Genomic DNA, 21,731 nt, shown 5'->3' with positions numbered 1-21,731 from the left:
AATTCAATCCAAAGCATTCCCCAAGGGTAATCGGTCATTTTGCCACTACTCCCACTAAACTTCAATTAACGTCCTAAGTTCCCTATTAAGTTACTAACCCTCCAAATACAATTATTTCCTCCAATAATATCCCACTAATTCCTGACCTACGCAAAATTACCAAAATACCCCTTGGCTCACCTCAAGCCGAGAATAAATCCCTGTTGTGATTTTTTGTCAAATTGCCCTAAAATCATCACAAATATATCCACATAATAATGTTGTTCCACTCACATAACACATATAATTACAATTATACCCTTAACGGGTCAAAATTACAAAAATGTTATTTTCACAAAAACGGGCCCACAATCACATTTGATACACATAAGGAGGCATGAATAGTTATATCTTAATACAACACATATATTTCACATAATCATACATATGTTCAATTAAGTTCATATAATAATCCATTTATGCCCTCCCGGCACACTAATCAAAGACTAAGCCCTATTAGCAAATTCAGGACGTTACAAGTTTTAAGCTTTTATTAAGAATAATGTACACATGTTTAATGGCAGCTTAAGAAGTATACACGTGACATTAATTTAAGTCTCAATTATTTAAAATTAGCTAGTATAGCCGAATTTCCCTATAGTATTATTAGGTGGAATTTTTTTTGAATTTATTTTAAATATTAGAGTTATTTTAAAGAACCAAGTAAATCATTGCTTAGTCATAGGCGTGTAACACTTAATTAGGAAGGGTTTGTATTTCAAAATAGTTTAAAGGCTAGGTGTCACAATAAGCTTGATAAGTTGGAGATAGATTAAGCTTGTTGAAATATTTGAATTTTCAATAGCTTGGTCTTGGACGTGTGGCATAGTAGTAGGATGAGTTTTGACTCATTTTTTAATTTACATAACGAGGTGTCACACTAGGCTTGAATCAAGTGAGTATGTTGAAGATGGTTGAAACCATTTGAACTAAGGATTTGAATTTCAAATGGTCTTCATGGGCGTGTAGGCTTTGTAGAGGAACAAGAATGGACTTTGACTCATTTTGAATCAATTGAAGACTATGTGGCATGGTGAGAGATGATGTAGCAACAAGGAATGAGCAATATAGGGCTGGCCGAAACTACCTAAGGGAAGACTAAGTTTGATTTTTGAAAAATGGTTTAACAGATGTGGAGAGAAATAAGGAAATGAGTTGGGTTTGAAGCCTATAAATAGAGTATTTCACCACTTCATTTTTCACACTCAAAACAAAGCTTTCAAGCCTCTCATTTTCGAAATTGCTCTCTCTCAAAAGCTTTCATCTTTTTGCCCCATAAACACACCATATAGCCGAACCACTATAGCCTTTATAGTGCTCGAGAATTCTTTTTCTTCTATTTTCTCTATAATGCCTCAAAACACTATAACCATTAAAAACCCTATAGCCGAAACACTAAACCCTATCAAACCAATATATAGCCCAAATCTACTTAAGTATTAAAGCTCTTGGTGTCGTTGTTGGAAATAGGCATTAGAGTGAAGGCTCGAGATTTCATCTTTTGGTTCTAGGGTGAAGGTATGACTTTATGAGGTTTAGAATAATTGGATGTATAGTTTTATTATAAGTCTCCAATCATAAATTTTTATGTCATATATAAAGGTTTTGGGCATTTCTATATAGAAAAAGCAATCTTTTTTCTTATCTTTTTCCACACTCAAGGTAAGAAAAATTAGGTAGTTTAGTTTATGACCTAGTTTGTGATATGTATGACCCTACCATTTCAGGTACAGAAAGAAGATAAGTGTGGCTGGACCTAAGGTGTTCAGAAATGTATGACAGACCTAAGTTGATGTCCAGTAGGCTCGGTTGCCAAAATTGTATGTATGACAGACTTATATCCGGGGCTTAATTGCCACCCCTGTATAAGTGCTTATCTTTTTCTTATACTTGTGTTGTTATTATGTCCTATTATGACCTATAATTATGATCTTGTATGATTAGTATAAATTAGCGTTGTTATGAACACTTGTGTGGACTTATGGTATGTTTGTTATGACTATGTGGTTATATGGTTGCTTGTTTGTATTTTCCTAACTGGGCATAGAAGTTCACTCCTTATGATATAATTGTGGTTAGAATGGCCGGTGGCGAGTGAGACTTAAGAGCTTAGTGGTGTATTCGTGGGTACCATATAGTCGAGGAATGATCAACGGGCCTATGACTTTATTTACAAAACATTTTCTTTTTATTCAAATGTTGCTCAATTCATTTTGTTGAAAACCTTATTTTATTTTTGTAAAGACATGGGATCATTTTGCTTATTATGATTTTCTTAAATAAATAAGCAATATTTATGTTTATGATCCAAAGCTGTGTTCTCGATAATATTATGAGAAATTAGGGGTTACAAATTATCAATTTTGACACCAATTTGTCATAATTAATAAATTTTTCCAAATTTCTCTTTTCTTCTCTAAATTCCACATCTAAGTAAAATTGTCCAAAATTGACACAAAACAGTTTTGGCAATCCTAATTGATAATTAAATCAATTAATCGAGGTTATCTAGTTGATTTAATCAAAGGCATTGTGGGGACCATGAACCCATGAATTCAAACTCCAATAAGTTACCGTAAAATTATTATAAAATAATTTCACTACCTTATTAATTTCTCGTGACTCCACTAAAGACTCGAAATTGCACTCTTGAACTCATAGAACGTTTTACACTTAAAGTAAATACGTTATCCATTGTTACAACCATAATTTGTTATTCAATCCTCTATAGATGATCTACAACTAAGTCGGGTTCAAATTACCATTTTGCCCTTCATTGTATTTTATCCTTAAATACCACTAAGTTCCTTGTAAATGACATTTCCGTGAACTTTAATCACAGAAATGAGTACTCAATCATTTAACTCGTTGAACAAAGCTATAAGGTGATCATCATTTCACTTATTGCTAGAAGTTGTAGATGTTCATATCTATGATTAACACTTCTACTCAATAATACTACCAAGTCCCCAAGATGTAAGTATAGGCTAGTCCGTAGGGTGAGATGGTAACGAACCAATCAAAGTACTTGAATAATAAAATCAGTTAGAATACTAACCATTCAAAATTGAGATTGAATTGACTGATGGCCAACTTTATGATATTACTATATTAAATAATAACGGTACATTTACTTATCTGTCTAAAGTCAATATCGGTTCAGTTCGATGTAACAAATACATCTGATCTTATCTACTTTGCTAATATTCTGGAAAGAACATAACACAACAATGTGTAAGTAGATTATATCGTAGATTGACAAGTTAGTGTAAATCTTGTGCACTGTCTAATCTTAGGAATAACTTATTTTTGAACATATAATCATATTTATATTCAATTGTGATTACGTCACTATAAATATGATTAAAATTAGCTATATGCTCGGGATTTAATAGAAATTTATATTAAATAAATAATCATAAAAATAAAACATGTGAGCTAAATGATTGACCAAGTCAAAAATGGTTTCTATTATTTTATTGATAATAAAATGCAATTACAAAGAAATTAATTAGGGCAATATATACTTGTCTTGCCGCATTTTTTATATACTAGATAGAAACAACGTGCAATGCATGCTTCTTTAGTTTTAAAGTTGTAAACATTGTCCATAATTTTAATAAAATCAAGTTCACTATTATTTAAACATATATATATATATAATAGAATGAATTATAGTTTTATAGTATATATAAATATTTATATCATTAATCTCTATATATATATGACATTTAAACACAACGTATATATATATATATTTACATAGCTACATGACATATATATAAAATACAATAATAATTAAAAAGAAATTAATAATAGAAATAAAATAAGAATAGAAAAAGTCATAGTGTAGACAGTAGTATATATGCATCAATTATTTTTAGTTTCTAATATATCTCACAATATCATTTGGTGAATTTGATGAAGAAAAAAAGCTCAAATCACCTGATAAAAAACAAACTATCACACAAATTTATAAGATAAAAAATGATATGTATGTCTTTATTATTTTTAAATAAATATGATTTAAATATTTAAATTATCATAAAATATCTGAAAAGTACATATTTGAATTTATTTATTTATTTTTGTTTAAGTTTATGTTTGTTCTGATTTTTGAATTTGACAGTGACAATAAAATATTATATATATTATATGTTAAATATAATATTATGTTTAATTAAATTTTATTTAAGTTATAAAATATCTAGTTTTATTATTTTTAAATAATTATCATTGTAAAATATCTCAAAAATATCTTATTTTAATTTGTTTAATTATTTATTTATTTAAGTTTAAGTCATGTTTACAATCTACTGTTAAATATAAAAATATTCTGTTAAATATAAAAATATTATGTTAAAATTAAAGGTAAAAAAATAAAAAACCATTAAAACTAAAAATTTCCGTTATTTACACACTTTTTTTTTTATATAAATGAGATATAAAAAAAAAACTTTTAAAGGAATAATGATTTTAACTTTATAAGTCCACGCTAAATGAGAGGTTTAGTTATTAATGGAGTCCTATTTGCAGCATGAAGTGATTTAGTAAGAGCACTCCCAGGGGATGCTCTACTTCTTCCTTTAAAATACCTCCTAAAAACACATATTTTTCTATTTTACCTCTAAATTTTATATTTTACCATACACCAACTTCTTTATATATTTCTCTACATCATTTAAATATTATATCTTTAAACATATTTTATTAATTAAAGTAAAATAAAATAATTGAAAAAGAAAAAAAAATAAATATATATACTAAATGGGAGAGAGAAAACTTATAAATAAAAATAATAATATTAAAATATTATATAAAGAATATGTAAGAGCACTCCCAATAGAGGAGGTAAAATGTCTAATCCTTTATAATATAAAGAAAAAATTGTTAAATAGTCTTCCAATGAGTGATGTAAATTTATATTTATTTACCTAAATGAATAGTATTTCTCTATATGAGTGAAACCCTATTCATCAAGCTATAAATATTTTATTATTTTTTTTATAAACTTTTGTCTATATATGTGTGTGATACTATTATATTTAATTATTTTATTTCTTAAAATGAATAAAATATTTTAAAAAATATAATATTTAAATCATGTAGAGAAAAAAAATAAAGAAGCTAATGTATGATATAATGTAAAAGTTTGAGGTAAATTATAAAAAAAATATGTTTTGGTGATATATTTTGTAATACACTTTCTCTATAATATTTAGCTAAAACTCACAAAAACATATTCCATTAGCTCATTTATACATATATTTATAATAGCTATGCACAAACTCCAATTAATTCATATCTACATTTATATAACATTTACATATCATTTATATAATATTTTAATATTATTATTTTTCTTTATAAGATTTCTCTCTCTCATTAAGTATATATATTTATTATTTCTTTTTTTTCAATTATTTTATTTTACTTTAATTAATAAAATATGTTTAAAGATATAATATTTAAATGATGTAGAGAAATATATAGAGAAGTTGATGTATGGTAAAATGTAAAATTTAGAGGTAAAATAGAAAAAAGTATGTTTTGGGAAGGTATTTTAAATGATGGAGTGGAACATCCATTGGGAGTATTATAAATGTTATGTAAATGTAGATATGAATTAATTGGAGTTTGTGCATAGCTATTATAAATATATGTATAAAGGAGCTGATGAAAGATGTTTTTGTGAGTTTTAGCTAAATATTATAGAGAAAGTGTATTACAAAATGTACCACAAAAACATAATTTTTTTATAATTTACCTCAAACTTTTACATTATACCATACATCAGCTTCTCTATTTTTTCTCTACATCATTTAAATATTATATTTTTTAAAAATATTTTATTCATTTTAAGAAATATAATAATATCACTCATATATATATACAAAAGTTTATAAAAAAAATAATAAAATATTTATAGCTTGATGAATAGTGTTTACTACATATAGAGAAATACTATTCATTTAGGTAAATAAATATAACTTTACATCACCCATTGTAATACTATTTAACAATTTTTTCTCTATATTATAAAGAATTAAACATTTTACCTCTTCCGAGTGCTCTAAAACCGTAGTTTCACTACAACAAATTTGATATACAATGACTCCCTACAATGTCTTACACCAATGGTGTAAGACATTAAAACTTATTAGGGGTTTTAAATGTCTAATGGTGTAAGACATTGAAAGTGTATATTAATGGCTGCAATTAGAAGACATTAAAAATGGTGGAAGACGTTGGAAATAGGCTGGGGTAGTGATTATGGGTACATCCAACGTCTCCCACTGGGAGACGTGCCACGTGTCCCACGTGTCCCAGTGGGAGACGTTGGATGTGCTCCCTTTATTTATCACCAAAATCTTTGTCTTCCTCACATTACACCAACCCGAGAGCATGCAAAACCAGAGGAGAGAAAATTGGGGCTGCGTTTTTTAGGATTCTAAGGTAAGTTTTATTTTATTTTATTGATTTTTAGTTAATTATTTTGCAAATAAATCATAGGTTTTGCATTAGGATGAGTAATATACATGATTTTGTGTTAGTTTTACATTTGTATGCATTTTTTTATATACATTGTAGGATTTTGTGGTTTTTCCATGGAAGTTTTTAGGGATTTATGATTTTTTAGTTTTTTTTTAATTTAACCTATCACATTGTATAGATTTCATTAGAGTATATATGTTCATGATTTTTTAAAAATTTTATCATTTTTTATTTCGAAATTTAGATATATTTTTGTATATTTGATTTTTTTTTTTTAAATTGTAACTATTTTGTTATATATATATAGTTATGTTAAAATAAATTTATTAAATAATTTATAAAATATAAATATATGAAAATTTTTATGTTTTTGTTTATTATTAAGTTTTTAGGTTATGAAATTTTATATTGATTTTTTGTTGAGGTTATAATTAGTGGCACATTGGGATTTTTTTTTATTTGTTTACCAATATCATTTACTATTATTAGATATTTAGTGATATTTGTTTAGTAATGTTTAACATATTAATTAATTTAATTTCATAGGTTGTGATTTTTGTGGTGAGATTTTAGAGAGTATTTTGCATCAAAATTCCTATACCAATCACACATTTAAGGTAATTAAGTTTCTAAAATTACAATAATACATTATATATTGCTAGATATTTAGTGATGTTTTATTTATTATTTATTAATTTAATTTTATTGGTTTGTGGATTTAATAGCGAATTTGATTACTAAGTGAAGTAATTTTGCTAGCTTTTGGATTAAAGATTGCAAGAGGTACATATATATTCTCTTACTTCTACTTTTAATATTATTAAACAAATGTTAGAGGAGTTTGAATATCTTAAATATTCATCCATAGTGAAGTAGGTTCTGAGCAATTTGATTGTGTGCTGCGGAGCTATAAGGAAGAAACTTATTGTATGTTGTTTGAATTGTTTGTTTTGCTATTCACATGCAGATGGTTAGATCACTATTATAGGGGAAATGCTGCCCGATTTTATCTAGGATAATAAACAATTAGTTTTATATAGACATTCTATAAGGAAGAAACTTATTGTAAGTTGTTTGAATTGTTTGTTTTGATATTCACATGCAGATGGTTATGTCACTATTATAGGGGAAATGCTGCCCGATTTTATCTAGGATAATAAAAAATTAGTTTTATATAGACATACAACTTTATCACATGCTTATTTAGTTTTGTTTCTTTTCTTTTCCATAGACATAGGAGAATATATGGATAAACAGTGGATGTCAGCGAATAGGTTATCTGCGGAATATAGGAACGGGGTCGATTTGTTCTTAAGGTTTTGTTCGGAAAATGTGAATGACCCAAATTTTACTTATTGTCCATGTCTTAAGTGTGGAAATGTTAAAAAGATGGATCTTAAAAAGATTAAAGAACACTTATATTTCAATGGGATCGACAAGAGTTACACAATTTGGTATTATCATGGGGAGATAGCTCCGATTGCTCCAACTCTGCCAAGTAGACCAAAAGGAGTGAGGAGGAATATAGTGGAGGAGAACTGGGATCCATTAGATGAAATGATTGACGACGCACATTATGGATCAGGAGTAGACCCAAATAAGTTTGAGACACTCCTTAATGATGCCAAGAAACCAATTTACCCTGGTTGTACAAGATTTACAAAATTATCTGCGCTTCTTAGGTTGTACAATCTAAAAGCTAAACATGGCTGGAGTGATAAAAGCATTAGTGAATTATTTGGTTTTTTGAAGGAGTTATTGCCTGAAAATAATGAAATTCCAATTTCATTTTATGAGGCAAAGAAGACGTTATGCTCATTAGGCATGCAGTACGAAAAAATTCATGCATGTCCTAATGATTGCATATTATATCGAAATAGTTTTGCCGACGCAAAATCGTGTCCTACTTGTGGTGAGTCACGATGGCAAAAGAAAATAAATAGTGACGATGTCAAGGAAGGAGTACCTGCCAAAGTTTTGTGGTACCTTCCGCCAATTCCTCGTTTCATCCGATTGTTTAGAAATGCCGAACATACTAAAAGTTTGTCGTGGCATGCTAATGAAAGAATAAAGGATGGTAAATTAAGACATCCAGCTGGCACCCTTGCTTGGAAGAGAGTTGATTTGAAGTGGCCTTCTTTTGGAAATGAATATCGTAATATTCGTCTAGGTCTTTCATTTAATTTTCTAATTTGATTTATTCATTCATATAACAATTTTTCATATTTTTGTATTATGTTCATTTACAGATATGTGGTACAACAAGGTCGCCAAAATAAGTTTTTATTTGTCAATCCTAATTTCGTCGCCACTCAAGGGAGTTCATTCGACGATCGTGTTCAGAATCTGTTCAGACGTTGCAATGACGTAAAATCAAAAGAACAAGTTATGCTTGTCCCTTGGAACCATTGGTAAGTTTAAAAAGTTGTCATTTTTCCGACCCATATCAATAATTTCTTTGTTTAACATTTGAGCTATAATTTTTTTTGTTTTTCTTATACAGTGAAACATTGGATGTTGCTTATTTTGGCACCATATGCATATCATGTTTATTGTTGTGATCCGGTGAATTCAGAGCTAAATAACCGTGAGGAGATTGTATCAGTGATCGTCAGCGCTTTCAATATTTTTTTCTCTATGAATCTTCCTGATGTCGAGATCCCTGATACTCTACGCATTAAGCAACCTCAGGTAAGTAACTTCAGCAGAAATTTTTGAACATTTATAATAATTAAGTAGAATAATATGTATGCATTTTTTAAAAAGTTTCAATTTAATAATAAATTACTCATATTTTTAAATAATTAGTGTCCACACCAACCGGACAATGTGGCATGTGGATACTACTTAATGAGGATGTTGAAGGATTTGATTGAACATGCGAGTCCTGGACATTACTTGAGAACGATATTATTAATTAAAATTTACAAATTATTTTTGAAACTATAAATGTAATCAAATAATTAATTAATATATTTTACTTTATATTTCTTGCAGCTAACAAGCACATCATATACAGAGGCACAAATTGATGAGTTGCGACAAGAATGGGCGACATATATGTTGCCGATAATCCAAAGTTACCGACCTCGTTGATAGGTTTTTTTTTTTAATTTTTTAACTCTTTCTTCATACACAATGCAATATTTGTTCATTTTGAATATTTCTAATAAAGATTGCATTTCTTGTATATATCTAACAAATATATTTTTTTCTTTCAATTTAATTAATTATTAAATTAATTTAAATTTAGATTAAAATAATTTCAATTTAAACTAATATTATTTCAATTTAATTGATTATTAAATTAATTTAAATTTAGATTAAAATAATTTCAATTTAAATTAATATTATTTCAATTTAATCAATTATTAAATCAAATTAAAATAATATTAATTATTTATTTATTTAATTTATTTTTTTTAAATGTGGGAGACGTGGGAAGTGACTCACCTCTCCCAATGGGAGACGTGGGATGTCTCCTAGGGACTTCCCACGTCTCTCATTGGGAGAGGTGGAAAGTCAACGTTTGACTTTCCACCTCTCCCAGTGGGAGACGTGGGAAGTGAGGCACGTCTCCCATTAGGAAACGTGGGATATATACCTACAATGACCCTAGCAACAACGTCTCCCTAGGTGGGAGACATTGTAGACTTCCAGTGTCTTTCAATTAAAGTCATAAAACCTCTATTTTGTTGTAGTGTTTTTAAATTCTATTGTAAAGTTGAACCAACAAACAAATTGTGTAATTTTTGTATATATTATTTTCCTAGTCCAACCCCAACTCTAAAATTAACACAAAAATATGTATATATTATCTAACAAAATAGAATATTCTCTTTAATATTATATTATTTTATCAAAATCATAACCATTATTATATTCACCTAATTATTTCAACGTAGTTATATATTATCAGTTAATTTAATACTTTAAATAATTATAAATTTTTAGAAAAATTAAAATTTACTGTAGTAAAATATTATATTTTTTATGTGAAAAATATATTAGAGTAAATAGCGGTTAAAATATCTAATATTTTTTAAAAAGTTGTATTTTATACCTAAACTTTTTTTAACGCAAAAAATATCAAAAATTGGTCAAATGTAGCATTTAAATACCTAAAAAAATTTAACCGAAAAAATACCCAAAATTTCTCTAAAAATAAAGCATTTAAATACTCAACAGTTAATTTTTTTTTAATAACACTAAATAAAGTTATTAAAATATCAATTTTACAAAAATAACATATGTTAATAGTTTTTTTTTTAAAAAAAAAGAATCTTCTTATCTGTATATTCAACACCTTCTTATGTAAGTGTGAGTGTTGTTTGAGATGTTAATGTAACATAGACCCTTTTGCAAAACATCCTTAAAAAAATCTACTTTGCATACTCTTTTATTCTTAGATAAGTTGCTTACTATAATTACATATAACTTTGTTTAAAATTTATTATAACTTTTTTTTTTTAATTTATTCTAACTTAAATGAATTAAAATTTTAAAGAGAATGGTGAGAGGAATCTTTATAAAAAAAAAAAATATATTTATTTATTTTTTCTTTTCTTTGCAAATCAAATCAGAATTTAGCAAATATAGGCAAGTCCACTAATTTTTTTTGATAAAATATGTCTCATGTACTTTTAAAAGAAGTGAAATGATTGAGAGAGATTTAGCTTGTTAATTTACATCTTCATGTCATATTTATCCTTTAGTTTATTTTTGAACGAAAGCATACATGTTGCCAATAACATCTTATATTTATTGACTGTTTTTGGATAGTTTACTACTTTTGTCTGTATTAGTGAAAAAAATTATTTATTTTTGTGTTTGGATAACTATAATATAAAGATTTTTTTCAGAATGAAAAGTTCTTTTTAAAATATTTGGATAATTAATAAAAATATTTTGAAAATAAAATAAGAATTATGAAAATTATTCTAATTTAGAAAATAATTTTTACTTTTTTAGAAATAAATTAAGAGAAAAGATCTTTATAATTAAAAAGATTTCTTATTTTTTTACCCAAATACTTTCAAAAATATATTTTTCTTTTAAATTTTAAAAGTTAAAAATAGCTTACTCAAATTTTATTAAAATGCTCTCCTTCTTTTCCTATTTATATAAATATTAAATTTATGATTTTTGTGAATCATTTACGTTTAATCAATAGACTGATTGTATTTCTAAAATTGATCTTAAAAGTGTAGAATTAGAAAGTATATTGTTTTCATTTTATTTTAAAGATGAAAGAATCTATTACTTTTGTTTTGTTCAAGCATAATTGTTTCTAAAAAATTAACACGTACATCTACCATCCACAGAGAAAAATATGGGTTGGGAGATCTAATTAAATAATTAGTTTCATAAGATGAATATTAAAGTCAAACTACCATTGCATTACATGATCTAATTAAATAATTAGTTACATAAAGTGAATATTAAAGTCAAAATTCTAGCAACTGAACATTAATCAACGTGTGTGAAAGTAAGAATAAAGAAAGTGAAATCATCGATCAAGTTTCATAGTTAAGCACCGTGACAACTTTGGCCCGTCTCATTTTAATCTCCCTTTTCCTTTTTTCCTCTTTTTGGAAAGAATTACATCTTTCTAATTTGACTAGCACACACCTGCATGCATATATTAAAAAAAATCAACTCATCATTTGTGGATTAGCTAGAAATTTTGTTCACTCTGGGACCCAAAAAAAATATATTAAAAAAAATCAGGAGACAACTACCTCTTTAATATGTTACATTCGGATTTCTCTGCATTAAATGTATTGAGAGCTTCTGTTTTTATATGATTTAGATTGGCTTATCTTAGGGTTATCTAATAAACTCTATAAATATCAAACTTAAGTAACATCTAATCTTATCTCTTCACCATTTTAACGTTTTATATTTTTGAAGAGTTATTTTTTATGTAAAGAGTAGTCTTTGTTTAATTATATTTATTTGTTTGTTTGTTTTGCTTTGTGTTGTTTATTTTTAAATATGTCATAAAACTTGTGAACATGACATACAATCTTCGGGAGAAGATTTTCATAAGTCTCACTTTGGAAAGAAGCGAGCACCCATCAAGATTAGAAGGAATTTTGTGTTTTTGGTGTTTATCAAAATCAAATTAATTATTAAAGGGGAGTACTACAATGTTGCCAAAAGGATTTAGAGGGAGTCTAAATTTGTATAAGTCAATTGCTTATTGTATTTTTGAGACTTTACTAATTGATTTTATATCTGGGTGTGGTCCCGTTGACTAGGTTTTCCGAACCACGTAAAAAATTTCTTGTGTCACTTTACATTTAAGTTTGTTTACTTTCTGTTTGTATATTCTAATTCATCAGCAATCTGTCCTGATACATCAGAATATCTGTCTGATCAAACAACTTTATAACTGTTTCGCATTAATTAAATTGTTGGTTAAATTCAGTTGGTAATCTTGAAAAACAGAATTTAAAAAAAAAATCAAGCAAAACATCAAAAGCTAAAGAACATTGATGAAGCCCAACCACATCACTCGAACGACACCAATGCGAACGAAATCAAGTCATCCTGAACCCAACCACAGAACCACCCACAATGGAAACAAGCCCAACCTATACAGTACCAGAATCCCCAATCCCAGATCCAACCCGCCCTAACCCCACAACTAGCCCCGACTCCATCCCAACGGACCCCTAGCAGAAACAAAATTGTCTTGAACTAGAGGACCCACCAAAGATATATACTACTGAGAATCCTCCCCTCGCAAAACGAGAACCGTCAAAAAATTAATTCATGTTTACAATCTATCATTAAATATAAAAATATTCTGTTAAAATTAATAAAAAACTGTTAAAACAAAAAATAAATTGTTATCTACACATTTTTTATATAGAAAAAATGTATGTTAATTGCATTTGAATATAAGTTCTTGACATATTCATTATAATATTTGTCGGAGCCAAAACTATTATTTGGAGGACTAATAGTAGTTTTAGTTTGTTCGGGGACTTTATATTGTTACTTTTTTTAAAAAAAAAGTTTGAGTTATAATAATATTTTTTAAAAAAGTTTAATTTGCATGTAAAATATAAAAGAAACAAAAAATCCAAAGGCTACTTTCCTTAAATTCTCACTGGCTCCAGCATATATATTATGTTGTGCAAATTAGTCTTTTAATATATATTTTGTAAATAACTGATAATAATTAATAAATTATTTGTAAAGTAGTTATACTTATTTATTTGACACTTTTTTTATGTTATACAAATTCATCGTGTCATATGTACACCAGTACACATATGTTGATCCGAATCCGTTTTACTATAATATGACTTTTGTATGTACCCACTTTATTTATTTATTTTTTATGTTGATTTCAAACCATATTATTATAACAAGAATTATATAACAAAATTTTATTAAAATCCAAATGAAGTCCCGTAATATATTTTCTGTACCTAAGAAGTCTAGCTAATTGCGTACGCCGGAACTAGTCATAACTCATTAAAAACCGTTTCTGACCAATATACAATAAAATCTCTCCATAAATTTATAACATTGAGAACATCAAATAGTATTATTTAATCTAAATATTACTTTATATACTAGTTAATTAAATATTTATTTACGAAAGTATTATCCGTGGAAAAATATTGAATATGTGTACTACATGTCAAAAATTGATGAATACACCAAATTTATTATATTGGGACTTTTTAATACAATAAAAATACTTAGAGATAAAGTTCAAATTGACTTAAATTTCAAGATAAAGCAACTAATATAATAGTTATATTATACAAAAATCTCTTAATACATGAATAGTAAAATTATTAATTTATATATCAAATGAGATATATGTATTTTTTGTAAAATTATTATCTTATAAATATAATAAATTATTAATTTATCACATTAGACTCGAATTGATACCGAATAAAAATATAATTTAATCGAAGTTATACTGTATTTAAGTTTTCCTTTAGTTATTATTTATAATAATAAACTATTAGTGATAATCATCTCTTATTCCTTGTTGTGTTGCAAACGAACATGAATGTAAAGAAAAGATTACAAGCTTCATTACAATTAGGGACGGAGATAGATAGATGATATATCATATTATATAATATAGTATTTTTAATAATTTTCTTCTAAAATTATGCATGCGGCACTTCTCCTCTTTCTCTTTTTTTTTCCATATATTTTGTTCCTCTTGAATTAACAATTAGAAATCAAATTCAAACAACAACATTTCAAACCAAAAAAGAATCTTGATTGTTGACAATGATATATTATATAAACGCGTCATCGGTTGAGACTTTGATCGAGTCCACAACCACCCCAAGAAGTGGAGCCTTTGCTCACATGGCATGTGGGACTTTTTTCCGTTCTAAAATTATAACCATGCATATGTCTACATCACTAGTGTGAATGCTTGAACTTAATCTATGGATTATTTGTCCATATCTGATCTAGTGATCTGAGAGATAAAGTTAAGGCATTGATAATGCATGCAGTCGCGTCGATCCCAAAAAATGTAGTGCAGTCTAGCTGCGTATATAGTGACGATCAATAGGGACTGAACGTGACTATCATTCATTATTGGTTAATAAGATAAGAGTACTATCATTCATCGTAGTCAACACGCATAATCATTATTTCATTATTCATCTCTAATAATCATCTCAGTTTCTAAACCTTTCAAGTCACTACTTCTACAAAATTATCCATTTCCTAAAAATCCAAGAAAATTCCCAATCTCAATAGAGTCGCCCAAATATTTGTTTCACGGCATGTAAGAAAAGAAAAATATATATAACACAATGTAATCCAAATTTTGAGTGGGAGCCTTTAGTAGAAATGTAAGGAACAACGACAAAATATATAAGAACAAAAATGTTGAACATTCTAATGGAAGTTTCAGCCCCAGCCATGTGGTCTCACTCTCTCACGTTTGGCCTGGGATTCATTATTTAATAATAAAAATAATTGGTTGCTGTTTTACTTTTTGCCCAACTATTCATATTATAAAAGTAGGCCTTACATTGTAATAAGATCATGGTTTCAACCTTTTTTTAGATTTTGAATTTTGCTTTATTATCTAATTGAATTTTGTATTTTGACAAAATTATATTTTAGATCTTATATTTTGTAAAATAATTTAAATAGATTCGTAAATTTAATTTTGATGAACAAAAAATTAAATATAACAACACAGTTTTTAGGCAGAATGACTGTATTTTTGTTCTGAGTTGTTAGTTTGATGAATTATTTGTGATTTTAGTTCAAATTTTTTTGATCAAAATCAGATTTAAGAGTCTATTTGAACTATTTTAAAAAATACAGGATTCAAAAAGTAATTTGTTAAAATACAAAGTCAAAACAGATAATGAGACAAAAAATGAATTTACATGAAATATGAGAAAATTCAATAAAATTTGATATATATGGTTTTTTTTTTTTGTGTGCATTTTTTATGGTTTTTTTGTTGTTTTCCTTTTTTATGGGTTTGGTTTTCCCATATTTATCAAAATATAGCTTTTGTATCCCATATTTTTTTTATATACGTTTTTTTATTCTATAGGGGTATTTTTATGAGGAAATTTTTGTCTTTTTATTATTATTATTTTTATTATTTTGGTAAACATTTTTGTAAGAAAATTTTAATTCAGTAGTTGTTTATTATGCATTTATGTGGATTTTTGTGAGGGCTTTTCAATCCTTTTATGTGTTTTTTTTATTATTTTTATTATTATTTTAAAAAAAAAAAATTTGTAAGGAAATCAATTCCCAGTATGCATGCAGGTACTTGAGTACATATGCTCTATCACGTTTTTATCTGCATCACGTTTCTTCAATTTTATTAGTTTATTTTATTCAGCATCACGTTTTCTTCAGGGTGATATTTGTTCTTAGTTTCCCTGTTGTTTTAGGGTTTATTTGAGTATTTTGTTGTCGATTTTGTGCCATCTGTGCGTGTATTCGTCTCGGTGAGTACCTGGTTTCAGGTATGTATTTTTCCGTTTGCTTCAGTATCACATTTTTTATATATCGTTTGGTTCAAATTTTTTCTTTCCTTCAGCATTTGGTTTTTTGTGTTGATTTCTTCTTTTTTTTTTTTTCTTTTTCTTAGGATTTTTATAAGTTTCTCGTTGTGGATTTGTGCTTCTTTGTGGTGTTTTCGTATCGGTGAGTACCCGGTTTCTGGGTTTATTTTTTTTATTTTTTTAATGTATATTGATTGTTAATTTTGATTTGTATTTTATATTTTGATTTGATCGTGGGTGGTTGTTTTTTAATCTGTGTTAATGGTGGTTTTTATTTTTGGTGCACGATTTTATCGTTAGTTTTTTAGTGGGGTTTTTGTCAGTTTTTTATCAGTTTATTTTTTGGGAAGTTTATGGGTAGTTATTTGTAATTTGTGCTCTATATATATGTTTATCTGTTATTCTTTTTTCATTTGTGTTGTTTGTTTTTTTTATGCAGTGCATTGTATATTTCTCTTGCTCGAATTTGTGTGATGGATCACTTTGGTGAATGCGGTGGTGTTTCTGGTTCTGAGAAGAAAATTTCTGGTATAGTAGAGGATGAATCGAAGAATGTAGGGGATGATATTGGCGAGATTCTTCCTCGAAGGAGTAACATTACACATTTGAAATCTGTTGCAAGGAAGAAGAGTAAATCCCCTTCCTCTGTTGCAAGGAAGACAAGAAAATCGCCTTCCACTGTTAAACAGACGAAGGATTCGTGTGCATCTGGTAGTAAGGATGCTGGAGATGATTCTCATGAGACTAAACATGTTGTGGTATGTCTTTCTTTTTTTAATTATTATAATAAAAAATTGTTCATCTGTTTATGTTTCTGTTATTGTGTTTCACATTCGGTGGATTCTGTTTGTTTTATTTTTTTATGGTTGTGTATCTGGTTTCTTGTAGTTTTGTAGTTAATTTGCATAATGTTTAATTCTGTTTTGTGTTTGTTTTATTGTTATTGTTGTGTTTTCTTTTGTTGTTAAACTGTTTTTTTTTTTACCTGGTTACATGTGTACCTGGTTATATGTGTTCCTGGTTACATGTGGATTCTATTTTTTTTTTAATTTTTTTATGGTTGTGTATCTGGGTTCTTATAGATTTGTAGTTAATTTGCATAATTTTCAATTCTGTTTTGTGTTTGTTTTATTGTTATTGTTGTGTTTTTTTTTGTTGTTACACTGTTTTATTTTTTTTTGTACCTGGTTTCATGTGTACCTGGTTACATATGTACCTGGTTACTTTGCAGATAACAGTGAACGATTTTGCTTAATGAGTTTTTAACTGGTTACCTTAGTGAATGAATTGTTTTTTTTATATGTATATTTCAACCATACAAAAGTTAAATACATATAAGTGGTTTTATAAATGTAAAGTACTTATCAATTTTTCATGTTTATATTTTTTGAAACTAGTTACATGTTTAATTGTTTTGTTTTTTTCTGCAGGCTCACTTAAAGATAAACCCCTCCAAGAGGTTTGGTAGTAAGGTTCAACATTTTACTGACAAGAGTGTCATTACTGACTTGAAATCTAAGTTGACGAAAAGTCAGAAATCATTGTTTAAGAAGACCCCATTTGGGCACTTTTTAGAAGTATGTGATATTCATTTTCAAACTCAACTTGCCCAGCTTGTGTTATTGAGAGAGGTCTCTCATGAGAGGGGGGAAGAGGAAATGTGGTTTAAGCTTGGTCGTAGAGTGTGTAGGTTTTCTATTGAAGAGTTTGCTCTAGTTACAGGTCTTAGATGTGATGGTGTTTTTGATTTAAGTCATTTTCAAAAAAAGAAAGTTTTGTTTAAGAAAAAAATATTTGGCCGTTTTGTTGGTAAGGTGTCAAAGTCTGAATTACGAAATGCTTTTATTAGTAAGGATCTAGTTGATGATGAGGATGTTGTCAAATTGGGTATAGTTCATATCCTAGTTAACTATTTGTACGGCTATACTAGTGATAAGTTGGTTGATGATTTCTTTTTTGAGATGGTTGATCGAGATTTTTCTGAATTAGCAAATATTAGTTTTGGCAAGTTTGTATGGGATAGGAGTTTTCATTATTTGAAAACTGCTTTGAAGGGTGAGAATAAAATCTTTGATGGACTGTTCGTTGATGGGAAGGTTGGCCTTCACCCTTACAAACTTCTTGGGTTTCCCATTGCTTTTCTTGTATGGATATATGAAAGTATAGCTAAGTTGAGTCCTGAGTTTTGTCAACGGGTTGGGAAAAAATTTCCACGTTTGTTGAATTGGAAGAGTACAGATAATGCCTTCTATGCAAACTTGGTGGGAAAGATTTTCAACAATCAGAAGGTATAATCTTTTTGTTTTGTAACTGGTTTCTTGCTAAATTTGTTTTATTCATTTTTGGATTTTTGTTTGTGTACCTGGTTTCAGTTGATGGTAACCAGTTTTCTTGATTTTGTATATATATATTTTTAATTTATTCAGTTGACTATCCTGAATGTCTATCCGTCTTTTGAGGAGAGAAAGAAACTGGCAGTAAAGAAGTTTAAGTTTGAGCCTCTGTACTTGCCGAAGGTGTGTGCTGAAGATGGAGACAGTAGTCCGGGTACCCAGGTACTGGTTAGTTTTGTTGTTTGTTTTAGTTAAAAAAAAATATTATTTTGTTTTGAAATTTATAGGTTTCTTTTTATGTTTTTTTTTTTTTTGTTGTTTTGTAAAGTATTTTATTTTGTTTTTTTAGGTTGATAGTGAAAAGTTAAGATTGATTTGTGAATCAATCTCATCAATAAAAGCATGCCAAGAAACTATTATTAGTGACATTGCAGTTATGAGATCTGAGTTCATGGGGAAACTCAGTGATTTATCTGCAATGATTGCAAAATTTGTTGCAAAAAATTCTGAAAAAGTTGCAAATACAAGTGATGAAAGTGCTGGTTTTAATGAAGGGGAAAAGCCAGCTGATTGTGATAATGTTTCCAGTCCTATTTCTGATGATTCTAAGGTAACTTGTTTGTTTTTATGCTTTATTGTTTTTTTAACCATTTTTAGTTGTAACCAGATTGTTTTTTTGGCTAGGATTGTGGAAATGATTCAGCTGAAGAGTCTGATGGTAGTAAGGTAACTAGTTTATGTTTCTTAATAGTATGTTGTGTTTTTGTAGTTGTTTAGTGTAACCAGTTACTGTTGTAACCAGTTTCATTTTTTCTTTTAGGGTGTTGAGAAGGATTTAAATGAAAATTTTGATGATGTTTATTCTGGGTTGGATTTGTCAAATATTGTGTGTGGAGATAAGGTTTTGTAATTTATTTTTGTTTTTGTTTCTTGTATTATTTTATTTAAAATTGAATTTGTTGTAATTGATTTTATTTTTATTCATTATAGGATTTTACAAAGAAGCCTGAGTTCAGTTCAGTTGATTTAAGTTTTGAAGAAGTATATGTGGATCCAGAGATTTTGAGTGTTATTGATAAACTGTTAAGTATGCAGAAGGAGAAAAGATATTTAGTGGGAGTAAGGATGATTGGAAGGTTGTGATGGTTGGTGATGATGATGAGGTTCCTGTTGCTATTGAAAAGAGGGAGCCTAAACCTAGTACTCATGTCAAATCTCCTTTTGTTACTGAGTTTGGCTCTTCTGAAGTAAAAGAAACTGTGAAGAGGAAGTGGTGATTGTTAGAGGATTGCTTCTATTTGAAAATGAAATTGGGCAGAATGTTTCAAAGAATGATTGCCTGGATTATATTTATTGGATTGAGGATAAAATGAATTTTAAGAATAAGTATGTTTTTTTATATTTTGTTTAATATTATTATTCTTGATATTTAATTGTTTGTTAATATATATATATATTTTTGTTTTGAAGGAAGAAGAAATTTTCTGATGTCAATAACATTATCAATCCCCCAATGGATTATTCTTTTGTTAAAATTTATGAGAAAATGTGGTTTTACAAGCTTCAAACTTGTGGGGAGGAGCTTATGGACACTGTAAGTAACCAGGTTCTTGTTATAATGTTTATTTATTAGTATTTGTTTGTTTATATTTTTTTTTTTTTTGTTGATCATGTTTAAGACAAGTAACCAGGTTCTTTTTAGTACTGTGTGTAAATTATTTTTAAATTTTGGGTAGTAACCAGGTTCTTTGAAGCATTGTGTGTAACTTGTTTTTTTTTTTATATATATTGGCTAGTAACCAGGTTCTTGATATAATGTTTATTAATTAGTATTTGTTTGTTTAGATGTTTTGTTTTTGTTGTTGATCATGGTGAAGACAAGTAACCAGGTTCCTTTTAGTACTGTGTGTAAATTGTTTTTATTATTTATGGGTAGTAACCAGGTTCTTGTAGCATTGTGTGTAACTTGTTTTTTTTTATTATATATTTGCTAGTATCCAGGTTCCTAACTTTTGTATGTTTATTTATTTTTTGTAGCATATAAATGTATGTTTTTATTACTTGAGGAAGAAGATTAAGTTGATTCATGGTTTGAACAAGAGGGTAACAACTACAGACTCTTGGTTTGATGCAACTATCAAGGGTTTGTATGATAACTTTGTGGCAGCCAAATGTGATTCAAGCAGCATTCGTTTTGATAACCTAATTTCAAATTACATTATTGGTGAATATTTGTTTTGTAACACTCCTTGGGTGGATGTGGATCATGTTCTTTTTCCTGTGCATGTGAAGGTTCAGTTGCATTGGGTTTTTATTCACTTTTCCATTAAGAGTAGGATGTTAACTGTCTACAATTCTTTGACGGGGAAGAAGAATGAGAGTAATGCTTTGCCATATGTGAAGGCTTATTCTGTTGTTTTACCATATTTTCTAGATTTTCTTGATTTTTATTGTTCTAGGAAAGATTTGGACTTGAATGTTGGTCCATATTCTGTTGGGAAGAAGGATCCAATTGATTTTAACTTTGCCAAAGACTTGTCATTTCAAGAGGATAAGTAAGTAACTGGTTTTTTGTATATTGTTGTTTATTTTTCTATTTTGTTTGTTTTTAAATAATTTCATATGCTGTTTTTTGTGTTTTTTTTTTGCAGTGATTGTGGAGTATTTGTTATCAAGTATGTTGATTTGTTTATCCATGGGAAGATTGATGACATCCCGAAGAACATGGCTGCCAAAATTGCTACCTATCGTGATTATCTTGCCATTAACTTGTATAGTCATGCAAGCAGATTGGTGGGTACAAGACAGAAGATGATGCTCCATCAAA

General features: G+C 28.0%; 1 protein-coding gene across 1 annotated transcript; it reads left to right on the top strand.

Annotated features, from left to right (window-relative positions):
- The first annotated feature begins 16,458 nt into the window (after positions 1 to 16,458).
- Positions 16,459 to 19,919, top strand: LOC133793736 (uncharacterized). Its single transcript, XM_062231030.1, has 2 exons — positions 16,459 to 17,329; positions 18,998 to 19,919. Exons 1-2 carry the CDS (start codon positions 17,045 to 17,047, stop codon positions 19,157 to 19,159), a joined length of 447 nt encoding a protein of 148 aa, XP_062087014.1. The 5' UTR covers positions 16,459 to 17,044; the 3' UTR covers positions 19,160 to 19,919.
- The last annotated feature ends 1,812 nt before the right edge of the window (positions 19,920 to 21,731 follow it).

This window comes from Humulus lupulus, chromosome 8 (genome assembly GCF_963169125.1).
Source record: "Humulus lupulus chromosome 8, drHumLupu1.1, whole genome shotgun sequence".
NCBI classification, from domain to species: domain Eukaryota; kingdom Viridiplantae; phylum Streptophyta; class Magnoliopsida; order Rosales; family Cannabaceae; genus Humulus; species Humulus lupulus.
The sequence above is the reverse complement of the archived record's forward strand: the minus strand, read 5'-3'. Positions and strand labels throughout refer to the sequence as shown.